At 46.8% G+C, this 23858-nt stretch overlaps 2 protein-coding genes across 2 annotated transcripts; both read left to right on the top strand.

Annotated features, from left to right (window-relative positions):
- Positions 1 to 941: 941 nt before the first annotated feature.
- Positions 942 to 12509, top strand: LOC116422746 (zinc finger protein 568-like). Its single transcript, XM_031961845.1, has 4 exons — positions 942 to 1129; positions 4027 to 4128; positions 5108 to 5196; positions 12216 to 12509. The coding sequence occupies exons 2-4, from the start codon at positions 4095 to 4097 to the stop codon at positions 12507 to 12509; spliced, it is 417 nt and encodes a 138-aa protein (XP_031817705.1). The 5' UTR covers positions 942 to 1129; positions 4027 to 4094.
- A 120-nt stretch (positions 12510 to 12629) lies between these two features.
- On the top strand, positions 12630 to 21727 carry LOC100935227 (zinc finger protein 2 homolog). The gene is made up of 2 exons (XM_031964121.1): positions 12630 to 13053; positions 14462 to 21727. Exons 1-2 carry the CDS (start codon positions 12651 to 12653, stop codon positions 16240 to 16242), a joined length of 2184 nt encoding a protein of 727 aa, XP_031819981.1. The 5' UTR covers positions 12630 to 12650; the 3' UTR covers positions 16243 to 21727.
- Positions 21728 to 23858: the final 2131 nt, after the last annotated feature.

Raw genomic sequence — 23858 nt, 5'->3', positions numbered from 1 at the left:
GAACGTGCCGAGTTCTCGGGAGACTGGCTGGCCAATCTTGGCAAGAGCGTTAGTGACTAAGGAGAAGCGAGGCTGCCCAGGAAGAGTTCCAGCTGGAAGAGAACGGCCGGATGGTCCCTGAGTGTTTGGGGGGCCCTTGTTTGTTCCTAACTGGCGCCAGGAGAAAGGTTTTATGGACACGTGCTTGCCACAAGAAGCCGCTGGCTCCCGCGACTAACGTGGAACCTCCAGGGCTCGGATTGGATTCTTTTGCCTGCAGCGGAAAGTGCTGCCGGTGGTGGCGGTCCCAAAAGGTGACCACGTGAAGGGAACGGCGGGAGCCTCCAGTCTCAGTTTCCTCTTGGTGCTCCCCCACCCTGGGGCCTATCCTGGCCAGGCTGACCTGGCCGCGGGGTTCTCTCCTGGGTCTACCCCTGCGCACAAGGGGGCGTGGCTGCCTCAGTTTCCTCTTGGTGCTCTCTCACCCTGGGGCCTATCCTGGCCAGGCTGACCTGGCCGCGGGGTTCTCTCCTGGGTCTACACCTGCGCACAAGGGGGCACGGCTGCCTCAGTTGCCTTGGTGTCTCCAGCTGTGGCTGGTGGGAAGCTAGAGGGCGGGACCTCTCTTCACTCCACCCTGACTCCCAAACACCTGCCGGGACACTAGCCCGCCCGGGGAGTCCACCCGCGCCTCGGAAAGCACCGGGGCGGGCGGGGGGAGTTGGCGGGCATTTCTCCCTGGCCTGGTTCCCCCTTTCCAGCAGCCATTGCTCAGAGGGGCCTTGAAGGCCAGGGAAGTGAGCACGGCAGCAAGAGGCACCCGGAGCAGCCTGCGCCACAGGGTCACCGCCTGATCTCTTTCTTTGTAAAATGGGCGATAACGAGAGGAAGGGATCATGCGTCTGAAGTAGGGAACCTCCGCAAAGCACAGGCCAAGTCTGAGTTCATTGCGCAGGGCGGCCGGCCCCGGACTACACTACCCAGAACGCACGTTTGTAGCGAGACGGACTGCATTTCCCACAAGTCCCGCGCGCGCCCCGCCATCTCCTGGGAAGGGTAGTTTTGGACGGAGTAAGAGACACGCGCAAGCGCAGAACCGTCACAAGCCGAACGCCCTCAGTCCTCCAGGCGCTGGCAGGCGGCTCAGCGGGTGAGTTATAAGCAGGGAGGCTGGGGAAAGTGCGGGTTCCAGCCCTCCCGAGGCTTTGGACGCCGCCTCCGGTGGCGGGGAACGACCGACGACACACCCTCCTTCAGCCGCAGCCCCGGCCGGCTGGCCAGGCGCGCTTCTCGGGCCGCTATTGTCCTGAGAGGGCGGTGGCCCTGATGCACCCTGGGAAGCGTAGTTCTCACTCGGGTACTACGCAGGCGCACTTCCTCTTGTAGTTCGCCTTTAGGACTTTGTTCTGGGTGAGTCGATGTTCTCTTTGGAGAATTGAGGGCACCGTCCCGGCGCATTCTGGGAAGGATAGTGAAGAGTGGGGGTGGAGGGGCAGTGTGGGGGTGGAGGGGCAGGGCGCGGGTGGTTTGACAGCTCGCGGGTGCAGTTTCCGGGAGGGGGCGGGTTTGACACTTGCATCCTTGCCATCTCCCGCCTCCCAGCTTTTGCCTGGGCTGCGCTCATCCGGGCATGGCCTCCCTATTGTCCCCAGGGAACAACGTTTATTCCTAAGGACCTTTAAGGTTCGAGTGGCCATTGCAACCCCCAAGGGCCTGCCACGATCCCATTGTACAGATGGGGAAACTGAAGCTAGCAGAGGCGGTGCCTTGTCTGGGGTCACACTTGCCCTACACGCTGGCGGCAAGCCCGGAGAATCGTGTAGCCCCCTTGCGCCCATTTCTTTCACGCTCATGTCACCCCCTGACTTTCATTACCTCATTTCTAGCTTGGGGACCACAATTCGAGGGGTCTCTGGGGTTCCCTCTTTGGGGAGCTGGAATCTAGGTGAGAAATGGAGAGTTCCTTCATCCCCCTTTCTGTCCCTCCCCCTGGGCGGGGCCGCCCCGCCCTCTCTCCTTTCTGTCCCTCCTGCTGGGCGTGGCCCCACCCACCTCATCTTCCTTCCCCAGAGTAGGCCCCGCCCTCTCCCAGTGACCTCCAGTGGCTGATTAATTCTGCCTGGAGACGTTTGCCAAGCAAGCTGCCGATTGACATCCCTGGGAGGGGGGAGGGGAAGAAGGCCTCTTTGGGCGCTTGGCCTTCGTTTCCAGAGGCCCCGAGCCCCCTTTGCCCGACTCTCTTTCCCAGGGGCCTGCATCAGCCCTATCCTGCCACTGAGATTCAGGGGCCTGGGGTAGAGCAAGTGCCTGATCCTGAGTAGGTGCCTAATAAATGCTTGTCGATCAAAAAGTTCTGACCCAGGCAGTTGCTTCAGGTTGTCATGGTTTCAGGCCTCAGTTTCCCTCCCTCACCGGCATAGTCTGTGAGCCTGGGCTTCTGCCCCGCTCCCCCACCTGGCCTTTCCGACTCTGCTGGTTACCTCCCACCTTCCCACCCCGCCCTTTGCCCTCTGGATTATTTGGTATCGGCCCAGTGCACTTAGAGCAGACTGGTCTTTAGTTCCTTAGGTATAGCACAACGGCGGCTACATACAGTAGGAGCTTGATAAATGCTGGTTGTGTCTAATTGGGCCTTCCGTGCACCGGCTTCTACCTAGCCACACCTGACCTCTGGCTTCTCCCAGTGGGGCCAACTTGGGAGCCTTCTCAGGCCAAGGGGGTGTCCTTCCATTCTCTGACTGAAGTGGTTCTCTCCCAAGGCCCCTGCCAAGGTTGGGTCACTGCCCTCCAGTGCTTGGCCTGGTGGTGGGTTCCAGGTCTGCCAGAGGTGAAGCTTCTGTTCCCCCTGGCTCTGGGCAGAGCACTTTGCATGGAGCCCCTCTGGGGCTCCACCTTCTGCCCCGGCTCCTGGGATGTTAAGTTTTTGGAAGCTGGGAGGTGTTTGTTATTGTCACTGTTGCCTTCTCCCTGGCTCCTTATTGTCACTGTTGCCACCATGAGGCTTCTCCCTGGCTCCTTATTGTCACTGTTGCCACCATGAGGCTTCTCCCTGGCTCCTTATTGTCACTGTTGCCACCATGAGGCTTCTCCCTGGCTTATTGTCACTGTTCCGGGGGCTTCCTGGCTCCTTTATTTCCTTTCCCCTTCTCCCTGGCTCCATTGTCCTTTACCAGGGGCTTCTCCCTTTTATTGTCACTTTACCTGGGCTTCTCCCTGGCTCCTTGTTTTCTTTTTCCTTCTCCCTGGTCCTTTTGTCCTTTTTTACCATGGGCTTCTCCCTGGCCATTTATTTGCCACCTGGGCTTCTCCTGGCTTATTGTCCTTTTGCCCCTTCTTCTCCTATTTTTATTGCACTGGCCTTCTCCCTGGTCCTTATTGTCACTGTTGCCCCTGGGGCTTCTCCCTGGCTTATTGTCCCTTTACCATGGGGCTTCTCCCTGGCTCCTTTATTGTCACTTTGCCCTTCTCCTGGCTCCCTTTGCATTTTGCCCTGGGCTTCCCCTGGTCCCTTTTGTCCACTTTTTCCACCAAGGCTTCTCCCCTGGCTCCTTTGTACTGTTGCCAATGGGCTTCCCCTGGCTCCTTATTGTTACTTTGCCACCATGAAAGGCTTCCCCTGGCCCTTATTGTCACTGTTGCCCCTGAGGCTTCTCCCTGGCTCCCTTATTGTCACTTTGCCCCTGGGGCCTCCGGCTTTTGTCACTGTTGCCACCATGGGGCTTCTCCTGGCCCCCTTTTGTCCTTTGCCTTCTCCCTGGCTCCTTTTGTCACTTTCCAGGGGCTTCTCCCCTCTTTTCACTGTTCCCACCCAGGGGCTTCTCCTGGCTTTTGTCACTGTTGCCACCATGAGGCTTCTCCCTGGCTCCTTTATTGTCACTGTTGCCTTCTCCTGGCTCCCCTTATTGTCCTTTGCCCACCATGGGCTTCTCCTGGCTTTTGTCACTTTGCCACCATGAGGCCTCCCTGGCTCCTTTTGTCCTTTTTGCCACCATGGGAAATTCTCCTGGCTCAAATGGTCCTGTTCCTGATGATTCTCCATTGTCTTAGGCCTCTCTGGATGGTTCTGGGCCTCCCTGGGGGCTGCACTTGGGCCGAAGCTTTGCTCTGAAGGCGTCATGGCGTGCTTGGCCCTCATGATGGAGGAGCAAGGTAGAATCCCTGTGGGGCCAAGACCCCAGGCTGAGGCTGCTCTCCTCTCCTGGCTGGGCCTGCCTTTGACTTGCTGCAGCTCCTTTGCTAGCAGCTCCCGCCCTCCCAGAGTTCACTAGGGGAAGGAGTGATAGGCCCATACTCTTAGTAAGTACCTGCTGTGTACCGGGCTCTGGGCTAAGCTCTTGGCAGCTGTGATCTCAGCGGATCCTCCCAGCAGCTCTGGGAGCACGAGGCTGTCACTGCCCCCACGAAGAAGTGAGGAAACTTGAGGCAGATGGAAGTGAAGTGACACGTCTCGAATCTCGGTGTCTCAGTGGCGAGCACCGGGCCTGGAGTCGCGAAGGTCTGAGTTCAAATGCAACGTTGTGGGACCGGGGTTTGGAGAAGAAAATGGCAGACCGCCGCAGTGTCCTTGCCAAGTGAACCCCGGCCCGGGGGCAGGGCAGGCCCGTCCCACTGGCTTCCCGACTCCAGGCTCAGCTGTCTGTCCTGGGCCTCTTGGAAGGTGCAGAGTATGAGCCAGTGGGGAGCTGGTGGGGAGGGTGGGCCGGGCTCTGGAGCACTTGGGGCGGGAGCAGAGGGCCAGGGAGCCCCAGCGCCTGCGGCGGTGAGGGCAGCACGGGCGTCTGGGTTGCCATGGATGGGAGTAGGGTTGGCAAAGAGGAGATGCTTCGGGCCCTGGGGCACGGGCCCTGAGAAGGGCGCAGGAGGCAGGGGCCGTCCCGGCTCTGAGGGGTCGGAAGGATCAGCTTGAGCATCATCGGCGAGAGACCGGAGCCGGGGGGCCTGCGAGCCCTAGCAGGGGCAGTGACCAGGGAGAGCAGAGCCGGGGGAGGGAGGGCAGTGCTGGCAGAGGCAGCTGGGAGCTGGCGGGGGAATGGGGCCTTAGAGGAGCTGCAGCCAGACTTGGCGGGCGCTGTTCGGTCTCAGGGGCCCCGCTCCCGGCCTCCCTCCCCATGCCTTTCTTTCCCTACAGCTTGGCTCTCCCCGGCCTCCGCCCTGTGCCAGAAGTGGAGCCAGGAGGAGGACGACAGAAGGTCTGGCCTTTCCACGGCCGGCTCCCTGGTGAGTTTGCTCCCCTTCTTCCTCGGCTCGCCCGAGCCCCACTAGGCTCCTGAGCTTGTGGTGGCCGGGCCGGGCTCTCCATCCTCGGGGCCCTCCATCCTTGGGGCCCTCCGTCCGCCTCCTCAAGGACAGGTGTGAGGGAAATGAGGGCCAGACCCCGGGCTTCATTCTGGGGAGCTTGGGGGCTGCTCAGGCCCTGAAGGGGCAGCTTCAGGTGGGCACCGAAGGCCAGAAAGTCCCACTGAGGTCAAGGCAGGCGCTGGGGACGGGGGTGGGGTCTTTGCCGCTGTGATCCCTGCTTGGGATTCCCCTCCTGTGCTGACCAGTTGGTTCGGGCCGCCCTTTCCCCTCTGTTTCTGTTAAAACTCAGCTCGGAAAAGATCAGTCTCTAGGGCATGTGTGGAGCAGGATCAGAGGCTGCGTGCTCCTGACGGCCCCCACTTGGGAGGGCCGGGTCTGCTTAAAATCTGAGCTGCCTCCGTCTGGCCAAGCCCGGAGACCCCCCTGGCCTGGCTCCTTCCATGGAAGGTTAAGGCAGCCCGCCCCTGAGGGAGAGAATTAGCAGAGGCCAGATGGATGGACCTCCTCTTCCCCAGACGGATGGGCCTCCCCTTGCCCAGATGGACGGGCCTCCCCTTCCCCAGATGGACAGGCCTCCCCTTGCCCAGACGGCTTGAGGGGGTTGCAGCTCATGATCTAGTTGGAGGAGCTGAAGACTTTTTGCTCACCTCCTCATCAAATGTCCACCAGTCAGGGATGTTATGGGCCCATAATACAGAGGTGACTGTCCCTTGTCAGCAAGTCCCCTTTCAGAAGGGATTTAGGACGTGTCAGGTCTCCCTTAGAGAGAGCCATGGCCATCAACTTATTAATTTCTTAACAAATTGATTCTAATTACCCAGAAATCCTATCTCTTAGGCTTCGTATTTGTCACAGCTATAGGATGCTCTGGGCAGATGTCAGGGGGCGGGGTTCAGGGGTCGGTGAGCTGGATGCTGCGACAATGGAGGGCTTTGTGTCTGCGGCGGGGGGGGGGGGGCCGTGCTGGCCTGCCGCCTGGAGCCGAGGAAGGGGCCGGCCGTGCCTGTGCCACCAGGAAGAGGCCCTTGAGCCAACGAGCAGCTCCTCCGCGCGGGCCGGGAGGGCGGCCTGGGACAAGCGGCAGCGGGCAGAGGCAACCTCTTGTCAGGAAAAGCCCTCTTTCGACAAGAGCCCGCCCAGAATTGAACGGGGGCCTTTGTCTGAGCCGGTGGGCCCTTTCCCGGAGCTCCGAACTCCCAGTTCTGCCCAGGGCTTCTGGTTTGGGGCTTCTCTGGGATGGGAGTCTGCCCCCTTTAAAATGCCAGCAGCGCGTGCTGCCCTCCTGTCCCGTCATCCTGTAGCCCCGGAAGCCTGGAGGTGGCCCGGGCACTCCTGGGGGCTCCGGGACTCTCACCTTCCTCTGTTTTCCAGGGAAAAGCGAGGCAGCGTCCCGCAAAATTGATCTTCAGATGTTTTGTGGTGGCCCTTCTTACCATTGCCATTTTTCAGTGACTGTTTTCTTGGCTCGGCTTGCCTGGCTCTGCCTCAGAAATCTGTCCCAGCTTCCTTTAGCTGGGATGTTCCCCCCTTTTCCCATCCCACAATCTGCGAATCATTCCTAGGTGGGGGATGCCCTTTTGTTGCTCATTCTTGGCTGTCACAGCCTCAACTTGGAGATTAAAGCATTTCTGAACCGCTTCCTAATTATGGGGTGAGTTTTTCACTCACCTTTACATCCTGTTAAAAAAAAAAAGCCTTTATCTAAAGAGGGACCTAAGAAAAAACTAAGTAGGGTTCTAGGAAAGAAAGAGAGGAAGGCACAGAAAAAGAGAGAGAGAAAGTACAGAGAAAGAGAGATGCAGAGAAAAATAGAGAAAAACAGAGAGAGACTCAGAGACAGAAAAACAGACACACACACAGAGACAGAGAAAAAAACAGAAAGACACAAAAAAACAGAAAACAGAGAGAGACAGAGAGAAAAACACACAGAGACAGAGAAAAACAGAGAGACAGAAAAAGACAGAGAGAAAAATAGAGAAAAACAGAGAGAGAATAAAGCAGGAAGACACGCAGAAAAACAGAGAGACAGAAAGAAAAATAGAGAGACAGAGAGAAAAACACAAAGACGGAAAAACAGGAGCATAAAACAGAGAGAGAAAAAGAGAGACAGAAAGACAGTGAGAAAAAAACAGAAAGACACACAGAGAGAAAAAAAGAAAAACAGAGAGAGACAGAAAGAAAAATAGAGAGACAGAGAGAAAAACACACACAGACAGAAAAACAGGAGAAAAAAAATGGAGAAACAGAGAAAAACAGAGAGAAAGAAAAAGAGAGACAGAGAAAGACAGTGAGAAAAAAAACCAGAAAGATACACAGAGAGAAAAACAGAAAAATAGAGAGAGACAGAAAGTAAAAGAGAGACAGAAAAATACACAGAGACAGAGAGAAAAAACACAGAGAGAGTCAGAAAAACAGAGAAAGAGAGAGAAAAACAGAGACAGGGAGGAAAAAAAAACAGAGAGAAAGAAAATAACACAGAAAGACAGAAAAACAGAGACAGAGAAAGACTGAGAGAAACAGAAAAACATACACACACAGAGACAGAGAAAAACAGAGAGACAGAGAGACACACAGAGAGAAACCCAGAAAGACACACAGAGAGAAAAACAGAGAGACAGAAAGAAAAATAGAGAGACAGAAAACACACACAAAGAGAGACACAGAGAGACAGAAAAACAGAAACAGAGAAAGACCGAGAGAAAAACACACAGAGAGACAGAAAAACAGACAAAGAAAAACAGAGAGAAAAAAACAGAAAAACACACAGACAGAAAAACGGAGACAGAGAGAAACACACACACACACACACACACACACACAGAAAAACAGAGACAGAAAAAAATAGAGAAAAACAGAAAAAACAGAAACAAAAGAAAAACAGAGACAGAAAAACACACACAGAAAAACAGAGAAAGAGAGAAAAACATACACACAGAGACAGAAAAAGACAGAGAAAAACAAAGCCAGAAAAAAAACAGAAAGAAACTCAGAAAAACAGAGCCAGAAAGAAAAATAGACAGAAAAACACACATAGAGGCAGAAAAACAGAGCCAGAGAAAGACTGAAAGAAAAACAGAGAGACAGAAAAACACAGAGAGAAAGAGACAGAAAAACAGAGAGAGAGAGAAAGACAGAGAGAAAAAAACCCAGAAAGACACAGTGAGAAAAACAGAAAAACAGAGAGAGACAGAAAGAAAAATAGAGAGACAGAAAAACACAGAGACAGAGAGAAAAACACACACAAAGAGACAGAAAAACAGAGAGACAGAAAAACCCACAGAGAGAGACAGAAAAACAGAGAAAGAGAAAGACAGAGAGAGAAAAAAACCCCAGAAAGACACACAGCGAGAAAAACAGAGAGACAGAAAGAAAAATAGAGAGATACACACACACACACACACACACACACACACACACACACACACACACAGAAAAACACACACACACAGAGTGTGAAAGAAACAGAGACAGAGAAAGACAGAGAGAAAAAGAGAGAGACAGAAAAACACACGCAGAGAGAGACAGAAAACAGTTCTGAAAAAACAGAGAGAAAAAACAGAGACAGAAAAACAGAGCCAGAGAAAGACCGAGAGAAAAACAGAGACAGAAAAACACACACAGAGAGAGACAGAGAAAGACAGAGAGAGAAAAAAAACCCCAGAAAGACACACAGCGAAAAAAACAGAAAAACGGAGAGAGACAGAAAGAAAATAGACAGAAAAACACAGAGAGAGACAGAGAGAAAAACACACACAGAGAGACAGGAAGAGATAGAGAAAGACAGAAAAAAACAAAGAGATAGAAAAACAGAGACAGAAAGAGAGAAAAATACACAGAGATAGAGACAGAGAAAAACAGAAAGACAGAAAAAGAGAAAAATAGAGAAAAACAGAGAAAAAACGAAGACACACAGAAAAACAGAGAGACAGAAAGAAAAATAGACAGAAAAACACACAGAGAGACAGAAAAACAGAGACAGAGAGAAAAACAGACAGAAAAACACAGAGACAGAAAAACACAGAGACACACAAAAAAAGACAGAAAAAAATAGAAAAACACAGAAAACAGGAAGACACACAGAAAAACAGAGACAGAAAGAAAAATAGAGACAGAAAAAGAGACAGAGAGAAAAACACACACACAGAGACAGAGAAAAACAGAGAGACAGAAAAAGACAGAGAAAAATAGAGAAAAACAAAGAGACAGAGAAAAATAGAAACAGAAAAAGAAAGAGAAAAATGCAGAGAGAAAAAACAGAGAGAGGGAGAGAAAAAAGAGAGAAACAGATAGAAAAACAGACAGAAAAATAGAAAAACAGAGAAACACACAGAGACAGAAAACCAGAGACACAGAAAGACAGAGAAAAACAGAGACAGAAAAAGACAGAGAGAAAAATGGAGAAAAACAAAGAGAAAAAAACAGGAAGACACATATAGAGACAGAAAGAAAAATTAGAGAGACAGAAAAACAGAGTGACAGAGAAACACACAGAGAAACAGAAAAAGAGAGGAAAATAGAGAAAACAGAAAAAAAACCCCAGGAAGACAGACAGAAAAACAGAAGAGAGACAGAAAAAGAGAGAGAAACAGATAGAAAAACAGAAAAATAGAAACACAGAGACAGAAAAACAGAGACAGAAAGATAGAGAAAAACAGAGATAGAGAGAAAAACACAGACAGAAAGACAAAGAGAAAAATAGAGACAGAAAAAGACAGAGAGAAAAATGGAGAAAAACAGAAAAAAACAGGAAGACCCATACACAGACAGAAAGAAAAATTAGAGTGACAGAAAAACAGAGAGACAGAGAAAAACACACACAAAGACAGAGAAAAACAGAGAGAGACAGAAAAAGAGAGGAAAATAGAGAGAAAAACAGACAGAAAGAAAGAAAAACAGAGACAGAAAAAGACAAAGAAAAATGGAGAAAAACAGAGAGAAAAAACAGGAAGACAGATACAGAGACAGAAAGAAAAATTAGACAGAAAAACAGAGACAGAAAAACACACACAGAGACAGAGAAAAACAGAGAGAGACAGAAAAAGAGAGGAAAATAGAGAAAAACAGAAGAAAAACCCAGGAAGACAGACAGAAAAACAGAAGAGAGACAGAAAAAGAGAGAGAAACAGATAGAAAAACAGAAAAATAGAAACACAGAGACAGAAAGACAGAGAAAAACAGAGATAGAGAGAAAAACACAGACAGAAAGACAAAGAGAAAAACAGAGACAGAAAAAGACAAAGAAAAATGGAGAAAAACAGAGAGAAAAAAACAGGAAGACAGATACAGAGACAGAAAGAAAATTAGACAGAAAAACAAAGAGACAGAAAACACACACGAGACAGAGAAAACAGAGAGAGAAAGAGAGGAAAATAGAGAAAAACAGAAGAAAAACCCAGGAAGACAGACAGAAAAACAGAAGAGAGACAGAAAAAGAGAGAGAAACAGATAGAAAAACAGAAAAATAGAAACACAGAGACAGAAAGACAGAGAAAAACAGAGATAGAGAGAAAAACACAGACAGAAAGACAAAGAGAAAAACAGAGACAGAAAAAGACAGAGAGAAAAATGGAGAAAAACAGAAAAAAACAGGAAGACACATACACAGACAGAAAGAAAAATTAGAGAGACAGAAAAACAGAGAGACAGAGAAAAACAGACAGAGAAAAACAGAGAGACAGAGAAAAACAGAGAGACAGAGAAAACACACACAACGACAGAGAAAAACAGAGAGAGACAGAAAAAGAGAGGAAAATAGAGAGAAAAACAGACAGAAAGAAAAACAGACAGAAAAAGACAAAGAAAAATGGAGAAAACAGAGAGAAAAACAGGAAGAGACGAGACAGAAAGAAAAATTAGACAGAAAAAAACAGAGAAAAGCACACACAAAGACAGAGAAAAACAGAGAGACAGAAAAAGAGAGGAAAATAGAGAAAAACAGAGAGAGACAGAAAAAGAGAGGAAAATAGAGAAAACAGAAAAAAAACAGGAAGACAGACAGAAAAACAGAGAGAGACAGAAAAAGAGAGAAACAGATAGAATAACAGAAAAATAGAAACACAGAGACACACACAGAGAGAAAAACAGACAAAAAGAAAAACAGAGACAGAAAAAGACAAAGAAAAATGGAGAAAACAGAGAGAAAAAACAGGAAGACAGATACAGAGACAGAAAGAAAAATTAGATAGAAAAACAGAGACAGAAAAACACACAGAGAGACAGAGAAAAACAGAGAGAGACAGAAAAAGAGAGAAAAATAGAGAAAAACAGAGAAAAAACAGGAAGACAGAAAAAGAGAGAAACAGATAGAAAAATAGAGAGAAACACAGAGACACAGAAAGACAGAAAAACACCGAGAAAAACAGAGACAGAAAGACAGAGAAAAACAGAAAGAAAATAGAGACAGAAAAACAGACACAGAAAGTCAAAGAAAAAAAACAGAAAAAACAGAGACAGAAAGAAAAATAGAAAAACACAGACAGAAAACACACAGAGACAGAGAAAAACAGAGAGAGAGAAAATTGAGAGACAGTCAGAGACAGACCCAGGGAGACAGAGAGAAGGAGGGAGAGGGAGGGAAGGGAGAGAACAGCTCTCCTCCCAGAGCAGTGAGAAGGGTGGGACTCCTCTGTAATAGAGTGACCTCACCCAGGGCCTCTTGCCCCTTGCCTCTCCCTGAGTTGCCCCTCCCTCCCTGGCTCCTTGGGGCTCCCTGCTCCCTTCCATCCCTGGGCATCAGCCCCACACAGCTGCTGGAGGCCAGGGCCCCCCACGCCAGCCCTTCTGGGAAGGCGATCCCTCCTCCTGGCCGAGGAAGGGCATCAAGAGCGCCAGACAAGAGGACTGGAAGACCAGGGCCGGAGCTCCTGCCCCTTTGGGCGTACTGTGGCCCAGGGCAGGAGGCCGGCCCCTGGGTGACAGGGCGGGGCTTCCCGTTTCAGGGCTTGGTGACATTCAGGGACGTGGCGGTGGTCTTCACCCAGGAGGAGTGGAGCTGGCTGGACGCCGCCCAGAGGGCACTGTACCAGGACGTGATGCTGGAGAACTACGAGCACCTTGTCTCCTGGGGTGGTGCCCCCGGGAGCCGTTGGCTTCATGAAGCCATCCATCAGCAAAGGCCAGGCCCACTGTCTCCTGCTGGCAAAGAGGCCCTGCCTCGAGGGCCCCCATCCCGGGGGCAACACCGAGACCAGAGTGGTGGAAAGGAGCGGGGGGGGAGGCCCTGCCCTGGCTAAGACCCAGAGGCCCCAACAGGAGGGAGCCTGTCCTGTGGAAGGCCCAGGGCTTCAGATACTGGGGAGGCAACTTTGTGACTTGGCCAGGAAAGCCGCCTAACGGTCCCGTGCCTCGGTTTATCTACCTGTTGGCCTGGTCTTATGAATGGGGGGACCCAGGCAGGGGAGGCCGGGCAGCTCATCTCTTCTCACTTGTCTGAAGAATTCCCTGGGGTCAGTGGGCCCACGGCCTGGGATGGCGGAACATCCCTTCCTGCCTGGCTCCTGGAAGAGTCCTTGCCCATCGGGCCTGACCCTCACCTCCCGGAGCCCTTGCAGGGTCCTTTGGGCCTCCCTGGGGGTTCCTGGTGTAGACGCCAGCCTGCGGGCCTGGCTGCCACGGGAATGGGACCGAGTGTGGTCTCGGAGCCGGCCCTGAACAGCTGCGTCCTCTCTCTCCCAGGCGCAGGTTTTCCCACTTCCCGGGCTGATGTGATCTCCCAGCTGGAGAGAGGAGAAGTGCCCTCGATGCTGGAGCAGGGTCTCCCCGGAGGCCCTTTGGCAGGTGAGTGCAGGCCACTGGGGAGGCGGGGCCTATGAGAGGGCAGCCACAAGCGCCCCTCGCCAGCCCCCTCCGAGGGGGTCCCCCAGCCGTCAGACAGGCGCAGTAATGTCTCCCTCCCCAGATGGGCACAAGGCCCTGACGGGATGCTTAGAGTCCGGTGCCCCTGGGGGGCAGGCCTGTGCCAGGCAAGCAGCAAGCACTTAATAATTGCAGATTGGCGTGGCCCTGGATCCCTCCCTCCCCATGGCTGGTGGCCTCCCTGCCCCGCTGCTCCCTCTCTGTCCCCCAGGGGGCAGGGGAGACCCCCCTCAGAGCTCTGCTGTGGCTGGCCAAGTGCGCAGCAGGTGCAGTGCGAGCTGTCACCCCCATTTCAGAGGGGGGGGCAGAGGCAGAGTCACACGGAAGAGGCTGGATTCAAGCTCAGTCTGTTGTGGTGGCCGAGCACCTCTTGCTGCTACACCGTAGCGCGTCCTTGGCGTCAACGCATCATGGCGGTATCAGGGACAACAGCCTGGGAAGTCGCATTTACAGGGACTTTGGCCACGACCGCCGAGGCCTGTCCCGTGGGCCCCGAAGCTTGGGGGCTGGGAGAGTGTCGGGAGGTGCGGACCAGGGACCTTCGCCCCGTCCCAGCCACTTCCTTCTGTGAGCTCCCTTTTGTTTCCTGGCCTGAGACTCCTCAGAATGAGATTGTCCAGCTGGCTACAGTTCAGCCTCCCCACTGTGGTTTTTGTGGCCATGTGACCTGGAGAAGTCCCTAAGCTCCTGGCCTCCGATTCCCCGCCTTTTAGAGGAGGCCCTTTTCGGCTCCAGATCTTGTAATGCTCTGATCCCCAGTTCCTGGAGGCTCGGGCTGCAGCCTTCCCTCATCCACCAGCCCAGAACCTTATCGGAGAACTGGTTTTTCATGGCTCCTGGTAACTGGTTTTTCTAAGTCCTCGCAGTCCATCTTTAATGATTCCTCATTTCCTGCCATCTCGATCTGGCAGAGACCAGACAGGTCAGTTCATCCACCCTTCTCATGGCATAGGAAGCCGAGGCGCCCAGAGAGGGCAAATGACTTGCCCGACACAATATAGGTGGTGGAAGGCAAAAACGGATTTGACCCAGGGCCTTGCTCCTGCCTCCAGACATTGGGTTTGTTTTGTTTTGTTTTGTTTTTTAAACATTTTTGGCCTCTTCCTACCAATTAAGAGTAAGGATTCTCCAGTGGCCTCCTTTATGGTCTTCCCCACCTGAAATGCAATTCCTTTGGTTGTGGACAGTGGGGTGCAGTAGTAAGCCCCCCGTATGCAGTCTTAGAGGCCGGTCCATTCTTCTCAGTGCAGGAAACAGAATGGAGAATGGTCACGAAGGTGTCTTCTAGCACAAAGAATGCTCACCATTAGCACTGTCTTGTTTCTTTCAGATTTCCTCGATCAGGAGAGTAGATGCGAAATCCTAGATTCTATCTTAATGCCTGGAATTTGGATGAAGGCATCATCTAAGGAAGAACTTGAAAGAGATGATCTCTGGGATTCTAAGATCAGAGAAGTTTGGGAATATCAGCAGGGAGTCCAAGAGAAACAACTGGGGCAATTAGCCGCTGCTTACAGAAGTTCTTCATTCAGGAGAGGTTTCGGGCAGGGTTCCCTCCTCATTCCTCAACAGGGAATCCCTGTGGCAAAGCAGTTCCATAAATATGATGTCCTCGGAAAGAGTTTCAAGCAGTTTTCAGACATAATTAAACATACTAGAATATCCTTTGGGAAGAAAGTTTGTAAGTATAATAAATACAGAAGAGCCTTCAATTACCACTCTGAACTCATTCACTTTAATGTAGAAAATAGTGAAGGTGAGTCATATGAATGTAACGAGTGTGGGAAAGTCTTTAGCCAGAGAAGATATCTTATTGTACATCAGAAAATTCATACCGGGTACAAGCCCTACGAATGTAACGAATGTGGGAAAGCCTTCAGCCAGAGGGGCCACCTTAATGCCCACCAGACTGTTCACACTGGACAAAAGCCCTATATTTGTACTGACTGTGGGAAAGCCTTCAGCCAGAGGGGCCACCTTAATGAACACAGAAGTATTCATACTGGCGAGAGACCTTTTGAATGTAATGAGTGTGGGAAAGCCTTTCACCGTAGGGGAAGACTTACTGAACATCAGAAAATTCATATTGGAGAGAAACCCTTTGAATGTAATGAGTGTGGGAAAACTTTCATTCGAAAGGGAAGTCTTACTGACCATCAGAAAATTCATGCTGGGGAGAAGCCCTTTGAATGCAATGAATGCGGGAAATTCTTTACCCGCAAGAAATCTCTTTTTTATCATCAGAGGATTCATACTGGCGAGAAACCCTTTGGCTGCAATGTGTGTGGGAAGTGCTTCAGCAGGAGGGCGAGCCTTAATGAACATCAGAGAATTCACATTGGTGCAAAGCCCTTTGAATGCAACGAATGTGGGAAAGCCTTCAGCAGCAACTCCCGGCTCACTCTGCATCAAAGAATGCACACGGGAGACCAACCTTTTGTGTGTAACGAATGTGGGAAATCCTTTAGCAGAAGGAAAAGCCTCACTGCACACCAGAGAATTCACACTGGAGAGAAACCCTTTGAATGCAACGAATGTGGGAAAACCTTCAGCTGGAGGGGAAGCCTTATTGAGCATCAGAGAATTCATATCGGGGAGAAACCGTTCGGATGTAGCGAATGTGGGAAGAACTTCAGCCACAGAACAACCCTCGTTTATCATCAGAGAATTCACACTGGTGAGAAACCATTTACCTGCGAGGAGTGTGGGAAGGCTTTTAGCCGGAGGGTTCACCTTACTGTCCATCAGAGAATTCATACTGGCGAAAAATCCTTTATATGCATTGAATGTGGGAAAGTGTTCAGCCGGAGGGGCCACCTCACCGGGCATAAAAGAATCCATAATGGCCAGAAGCCCTTTGAGTGTAAGGAATGTGGGAGATTTTTCAGCCAGAGGGGAAACCTCACCAAACATCAGCAAATTCACAAGGTGGAAAAACCCTTTGAGTTCAGTGAATGTGAGGCCTTCAGTTACGACTCCCACATTACCCAGCAGAAAATAAATCCTGAAGAAAAGCCCTTTGAGAAGGATGATTCAAAGCAAGTCTTCAGTCAAGGGGAATCCTTTACGATTTCAGAAGGAAATCAGATGAGAGAGAGAGAGACTTTTTGAATCGAACACTTGTACTCCTTTGAGAGCCCATGCCTTGATTACAGTGAAACTTCAATGATATTCAGACAGTTCATATTGGGAAAAATAATAATAATAATCCTTAAAAATGTTAATAAGAACACCTTTGAGGGCTAATTCACCTACCACCAGAAGTTTTGTCCTATTATTGACAGATGCTAATTAGAAATAATGTGGGAAAAGTTTCATGAAGAGTTGTCATGTGTCAGGTACTAGATTGTAGATGGCAGAATTTGCCACCAGCCCAGAGAATCACATTTCTGATTTGGAAGTAGCTCCGAGTCTGGCTCATCCCACCCATCCCCGAAAAGTAATCCTCTCTACAATTTAACTCTCAGTCTTTGCTTAAAGCCCTCCGGGGAGATCCTGGGCACTGGGATTGCATCCTTTGAAAACAGATCATTTCATTTTTTCGAGGTGCTAGTTGTGAGAATTGTTCTTCTACCAAGCTTCCATTTACTTCTTTGTGATTCCCATCCACTGTCCCAGTTCTTCCCCTTTGGACCTGAAGCTTGATTCACTAAAGTCCACACTGAAGTTCACCAGATTCTCAAAGATACCCACCAAGTTTTCAAGTCTTCTCTCCCATCTAAACCCCATCCCCCATTCTTTTCGTTTTCTGTGCTGAACATTCTCAGTTTCTTCAACTAATGCTTCTACTGATATGGCCCGAACTGGAAATCCTTTGCCATCTTAATTGGGCTTCTTTGGCATTCTCCCTAAAAATGTTCTCAGAACAGTCTAATAATCTTAATTTGGGATAACCAAATCGGATTCTAGTGGGTCCATCTCTTCCTAGATTGTATCTTGTGGAAGCTATACCTGCAAACCATTCTTTGCCCATCTCACACTGCAAGGACAGAGGTTTCAAGTCCTTCCTCTGTCACATACTGACAGTATGGACTGAAAGAGACCCCAGGCAGCTATCTTAAAACAAACCATGGGAGCAGATGGTTTCAAAGAAGAACAACTGGTTCAGAGCTCTGGGATTGGGGGGACTCCCATAGTTATGGAGCGGTATGTGAGTGATGAAACAGCCAAGGAAATGGAAAGAGACAAAGCAGATAATAGAAACCAGGAGAGATTATGGAGATCATAAAAAAATAGCCAAAAAGACACAGGTGGTTGATAGTGGCATGTTTCAAAGGGATGAAGAATGTTTCAGTTGATATCGAAAGCATTTATTAAGCACCTACTCTATGCCAGATACTGTCCTAGGTGCTTGCGATACAAAAATAGAAATGTATCCAAACCTTCTCTCAGAGACCTTACGTTGTTCTGTGTGGGAGAAGGGGGCAACAGGGACACAGATAAGCGAATACACACAAAACAGCACAAACTACATGGCGGGATTCACCAATGAATGAGAAAACCAGAAAAAAGCTTATAGGAAGTGGCTTTTGAGATGGGCCTGGAAGAGATGGGCTGGGGTAAGGGGAGGATTTCAGGAATGGGGGATGGCTGCAGAATGCCTGGAAAGGGAGAATGAATGTCATGAACAAGGCTTCCAAGATTGGAGTGGGGTGTGCTGGGAGAATTTTTTGGATTATCCAGCTGGTAAGCCAGCACTGTCCACAGAGACAAAAAAGGTGCAACTTATGAGACACATTCTACCGGCAATTTACAACTTAGCTAGTGATATTTAATTGTAACATGAGGCAGAGAGAGAAAGGGAGGGAGGGAGGGAGGGAGAGAAGAAGGGAGAGAGAGAGAGAGAGAGAGAGAGAGAGAGAGAGAGAGAGAGAGAGAGAGAAAGAAAGAAAGAGAAAGAAAGAAATGACTGATAAGGACAAAAAAAAACCCCTGCTTCTTAAAGAGAATGTAAATCATGAGTTATTGGAAATAGAAAAGGAAGGTGCCTTTTGTAGGCTAATATGTCTCACTAAACCAAATGGACTCATCTATCACTTGTGATGTGTCCTTGAACTTTCAAGAGGGAGCTATTGAAGTCCTCCTTTGTTACAGTTAAACCAAACAAGGGGGAAAAAGAGACACTCATAGAGATCAGCTGTTGTGAGCTGGTCCCAGAATTCATGCTGGGGTCAGACAGAACAAAAATAGCCAATCTAGAACAAAATGGAGTCTAGTTATGTTGACTCTTAACAGACTCGCTCAGCTCTTTAAAAAATGACTTATTAGATGCAATCAGCCAGGACAGGTAGGTTGGTGTCATACGGTGAAGGGATGTGGAAGCTGGATTGAGGGGTTGGTATTTGACCCTAGAGAAGCAGTGGTGAGCCACTGGAGCTGTTTGAGCAGGGACATGCTGTGGATGGCACCTGTGCTTTAGGAATATCTGCCAGCTGCCTGGTGGATGGAATGAAGATGCATGAGGCTGGATTTTAAGGGCCTTGGCCACAAGGTAATGAGAGTTTGAAGCAGCTTTGTTGTCATGTGAATGGATGGGAGTCCAGGCAACACACACTTATTCAGCACTTACTATGTGCTGAGCACAGTGGAAGGAGACAAATGGGACAGCTGCCGCCATGGAGGATTAGGACTGACACGAGGTAATAGTAATTCTAAGATCTTTGGTTATACTGGAGAGGGCAGTTTCAGTGGAATGATGTATTTGGAAGCAAGATTTCAAAACATTGGGAAGTGGGCTGGATGGGAAGGAGGACAGAAAATAGATCGTCTAGAAAGAGCTTTTTACAGGAATTTGATCAGGAAAGAAAAGAGGGATGAAAAACAGGAAGTGGTAGGATCAAGTCAACGGATTTTTTTGTTTGTCTTAAATTTGGGGATTACCTTGGGCCAGGGGTGTGCTGTAGTATCTTGAAATGACTAAAAGAGCTGATTGTTAAATTTTCCTTTTAAGCATTCACTTCCGGGAAATCGGCAAATGCTACAGATCAGGGCTTGATTTGTTGCTTTATAGATTATCTAGTCTTAAGAACCTGAACTGGAGAAGGAAATGACAAACCACGCCAGTGTTTGGCAAGAAAATCCCATGGACCATGTTGTCGTGAAGAGCCCGACACAGCTGAATGACAGTCACAACAAGAAGAAAGGGGTGGACGTTCAAAGAGAGGGACTCCTTTAAGCAACCAGAAGACTTGAAATCAAGTTCACAAGGAGCAGAATTTGTTTTAAAGGACTAGAGATCTCTTATTAGGTATTAGAGCAAAGCACTAAGTAGAGAATGATGGTGAAAAATTGAAGTGTAAAATGGGAGATAAGGAAATTCATGCTATGGGGCTTCTATTTTCTTGCAGTTGAGTGCCAACTGGATAGTGTTGGACCTAGAGTCAGGAAGGCTTGAGTTCAACACTTGGTGACTTGCCCAGGGTCACACAGCTAGCATCCTTCCTCTAGGCCCAGTGCTCAGTTGACTTTGTTACCTAGCTGCCCCCAGGAAAACAGAGAAGAGTTTAAGTTGGGTTGGGACAGAGGCAGAAAATCTGCTATCACCCTCCCAATACCTGGCTACCTGCGTGGCCCTCCTTTGAGCCCTGGGAGGTTGGCCTTTGCCCTGTTCACCTTCATCTTTCCTGACGAGGTCCAACAGGTCATGATGAAGCGATGAAGGCGGGGAGTCATCTGGAATGAAGTCACAGGTTCAGGCCGTTTCCAGGTCAAGCTTTATTATAATACCATATGGTGGGCAAAGTTCTTGTGAACTTGAATTAGCAAAGGGCAAGGTGGGATAAAGGCACCATTGAAGAAGACGTAGTCTTGCCATTTATTCCTTTACAATGCAAGTATGAGAGGTCACTCACTTTGAGAAAAGGGATTGCTAAAGAAGCAAGGTCTGGCTTAGGTAGAACTACAAGTTAATCCTGCTAAATATCCAATATGTAGAGCCATGAATATCTGTGCTATAAATTATTCTGTCATTTAGAAAGTGCATAATAGTAAATGGTTTTTAAAGATGATGCTCATAGCCAAATCTGAGAGAAATAACGTAGAAAAAAGAATTATAGACCAGTCTCACTAATTAATATTGATTTTACCTAAAATATTAATAAGACTCTAGCAATATATTCTAAAATGTTTACTCTGGCCAAGTTAGATTTATCCATTAAACATTTACATCAGAGAACATTAAACATTAGAAGACATTTAGCATCGTTATGCAAACTACATAAACAACATAATTATATCAATAGAGAGAAAAAACTTTTTTACTGCGTAAATTAATGGCACAGCCTATTGCTGTACTAGTCATAGATTTATGGTACTAGAGAAAACAATGCAATTCATCTAGTGGAACAAAAGATCTAGCATTTCAAGGGGGAATAATGAGGTAAAAGGCAGAATTAAAAAGGGGTTAATGTTATTGTAAAGTGGTATTGTCACAGTCAAAAGCACAGTGCCTACTAGTTGCCAGGCACTGTGCTAAGTGTTTTATAAATATTATTTTAAATATTTTTCACAATCTCACGTGAACCACAAATTGTTACTTACATCGCATTGTGTTTTTATTTAAAAAAATGTTTCCCAATTTCATTTTCACTGGGTTCTAGCAGAAGTAGTTTTTCAGGCAGCGAGTTTGACAGCTCTGTCATCAGCAGTAATTCCCAGAACTATTTGGTACTGGTTCAAAGAGTAGAAAAGTGGATTTGGGTTCTTGGATTGATGGTGTCTTGGACCAAGCTGTTCGTTTGCTTGTGTGTCTTGCTTGTCTAACCTGAACAACTTTTCTATTTTGACTGCTTTATCAGCATGCCATAAAAGTTTTGGCATGTAACTTAATTTGTTATTCTTTGCATTAATGTATTTTTAATTTCTGTAATTTGTTCTCTCATTATTATGGATGTCATTATTTTGGTGAACATCTCACTAGTGTTTATGTGTGTATACACATATACATATATAATTGCATTGTGGTCTACAAATAAAGCTTGAAGCAGATTAGAATATAATTGGGAAATATTTAACACAAATAAAAATGCAATAGGACATAGATAATGTAAATGAGTAGTTTTCTAAATCAATTTGTGGCCCCATTTCTATTTCAATTTGACACCATCGCTTTATAGCAATAAATTCACAGGTCTGACCCCAAATTTTTAAAGATACTGAAAATTATGTTCATATTTATTTTTAAACTTATTTATGATTTCTCTGTGTTAGCACATGTCCAGTTTTTGGTAAAGAAGTACCAGGTGATGAAAAATACTTAATTTAAAAAATATGCTTTTTCAAAAGTAGTCATAAGTTTTCAGCTCTTTAAAAAAATCCTGTTTTGCTATCTTCCTTCTTACCTTTAAATTAGATTTCTCAAGTTCTGAAAGAGTAATAGGAGAGTACCCATAATTGTGTGTGTAACTTGGTTACTTTTTAAAAACTTACTTAGAAGCTGTAGTTAATATGTAAATATTTAGTAATGGTATTGTTTTATTACTTGTAGTGCCTTTATGTGTAACCTGATTTTCCTGGTTGTTTTTTTGACATTGTCAGTTTTTATTATTGCCTTATCTGAAATGGAGATTGCAATTAAAAAAAAAAAAGATCATCTAAATCATAGTACAGTCTCTTCCAGCCTGTTATGATTAAGTTTGTATTTCCTCAGTAATTCATTTGCATTAACTTTTTTTCTTTTCCTCCTTTCTCCATCTCTTACTTTTTTATTTTGTTTTATTGGAAAAAATAGAAAAAATGAAAAACAGAAAAGGAAAACAGAACAGAACAGAACATTGTCACGTGCCCAGCAGAACATCGAGGAGGATTCAAAATCTATAATAATAAATTACTAGTTCAAGAAAGGATATATATGGGCAGCTAGATGGTGTAGTAGATAAAGTGCTGGCCCTGAAGTCAGGAGGACCTGAGTTCAAATTTGGCCTTAGACACCTAACACTTCCTAGCTGTGGGACCCTGGGCAAATCACTTTACCCCAGTTGCCTCAGCAAATACACACACACACACACACACACACACACACACACACACACACAATAGTAGAGGAAATTCTATTCATGAATGTCCATTTTTTCTTTGCTTCCTTGTAAATTGTCCTTTTGTTCACTATTATGCACTTTTTTTTTTACTTTATTCTTTTTTCTCCCTTTCATCCCTTCCTCTTCCCCCAGACAGGCTGTAGGTAAGCACATATATATATATATTTATATCTACATACCCCTCCCCCACATATATACATATGCCTTCATACCCACTTCCATATACATATATCTATATATGCACATACATAGAGCAACATGCATACATATCTACATATACTCCCGTATTAACCCATAGGTAACCATGCATCTAAAATCGTATTAGTATGGCTGACATGTAAATTGCTGTCTTGAATGAGTCTTTAGATATGATTGTGTCTAAGATCAATGATTATTAGCTGTACTTTTTTTTCCTAATAAATTCTACTCCTGATCTTGGTAGTGTTTGTGTGTATCTCTTTTTTCTTATCCCTGTTAACTCTTCTGCTTTAATTTGCTCCTTAACTTGCCTTGCTGTTACTTATCGTCTTCCCACCCTTCCTTGTCTTCTTTCCCCACCCTTTGTTTTGTCCATCCTTCTCTCCCCTTATTTCTTCATACATTTTGGAGGGTGCTAGACCCTTCATGGTATGTATGTAGTATTTCCTATTGAACCCATTCCTGATGTGAGTAGGTTTTCAGAAGGATGAGCCCTCCATCCCTCCTAGTGCCTTTGTCTATGCTTCCTCTGCACCTCATTTATATAAATCTTTCTTCTGAGCTATCCAATTGCTGATGTCAATCTTAATTATGTGGTATACATTTCCATGTAAAAAACAATTTGTCCACGTTAAGTTCCTTGAAAATCATCTTGAACATTGGTTCTTACATGTTAAAATTTCCATCGAGTTTGGGTTTGGTTGAAAAAAAAAAAAAAAGTCCTGAAAATCTGCAGGTTTGTTGAATGTCCATTTAAAAAAATTCACAATTTGGATAATTTTACTGTATATGATATTTTTGGCTGCAGATATAATTCTTTTGGTTGCTGGTATATATGATTCCAGGATTTGCAGTCTTTTATTGTGACTGCTAATAAGTCCTGTACAATTCTAATTATACCTGAATAGTTTTTTTTTCCTCTTTCTTGCAAAAGTTTCTCTTTGATCTGGGGATTTTGAAATTTGGTCATTATATTCCCATTGATTTTCTACAAGGATATCTTTAAGGTGGTGATTAGTAGATTTTTTTTTTAAAATAAGAGTTTTTATTCATTTCAAAGATTCTGCAAATATTTAAGTCCTTACTATATATAGAACATTATTTTAGGAACCCCAAAAGGAGTTTACAGTCTAAAAAAGGAATATGATACACAAATTTTTTAAAAGTCACAAGTTTCTTGTTAAGTCATGTCCGACTTTTGATGACTCTATGGAACCACCTATATTCCACTCTGTCCCTATGTCAAATTCATATCTGGTGTTTCTATGACACTATCTTTCCATATCATGTTCTGTTGTCACCTTTTTTTTTTTGCCTTTGATTTTTGCCAACATCGGGTCTTTTCCAAAGAATTCTTTCTTTTCATTATATGGCCAAAGTATTTAAGTTTCAGCTTCAGTATTTGACCTTCTAATGAATACTTTAATTCCTTTCTTTCTTTTTTAATATACACTGCTTTCTGAATCATTTTGGAAGAGAAAAATCAGAACAAAA

This window comes from Sarcophilus harrisii, chromosome 3, assembly GCF_902635505.1.
Source record: "Sarcophilus harrisii chromosome 3, mSarHar1.11, whole genome shotgun sequence".
In the NCBI taxonomy this organism is placed as follows: Eukaryota; Metazoa; Chordata; class Mammalia; order Dasyuromorphia; family Dasyuridae; genus Sarcophilus; species Sarcophilus harrisii.
The sequence above is the reverse complement of the archived record's forward strand: the minus strand, read 5'-3'. Positions and strand labels throughout refer to the sequence as shown.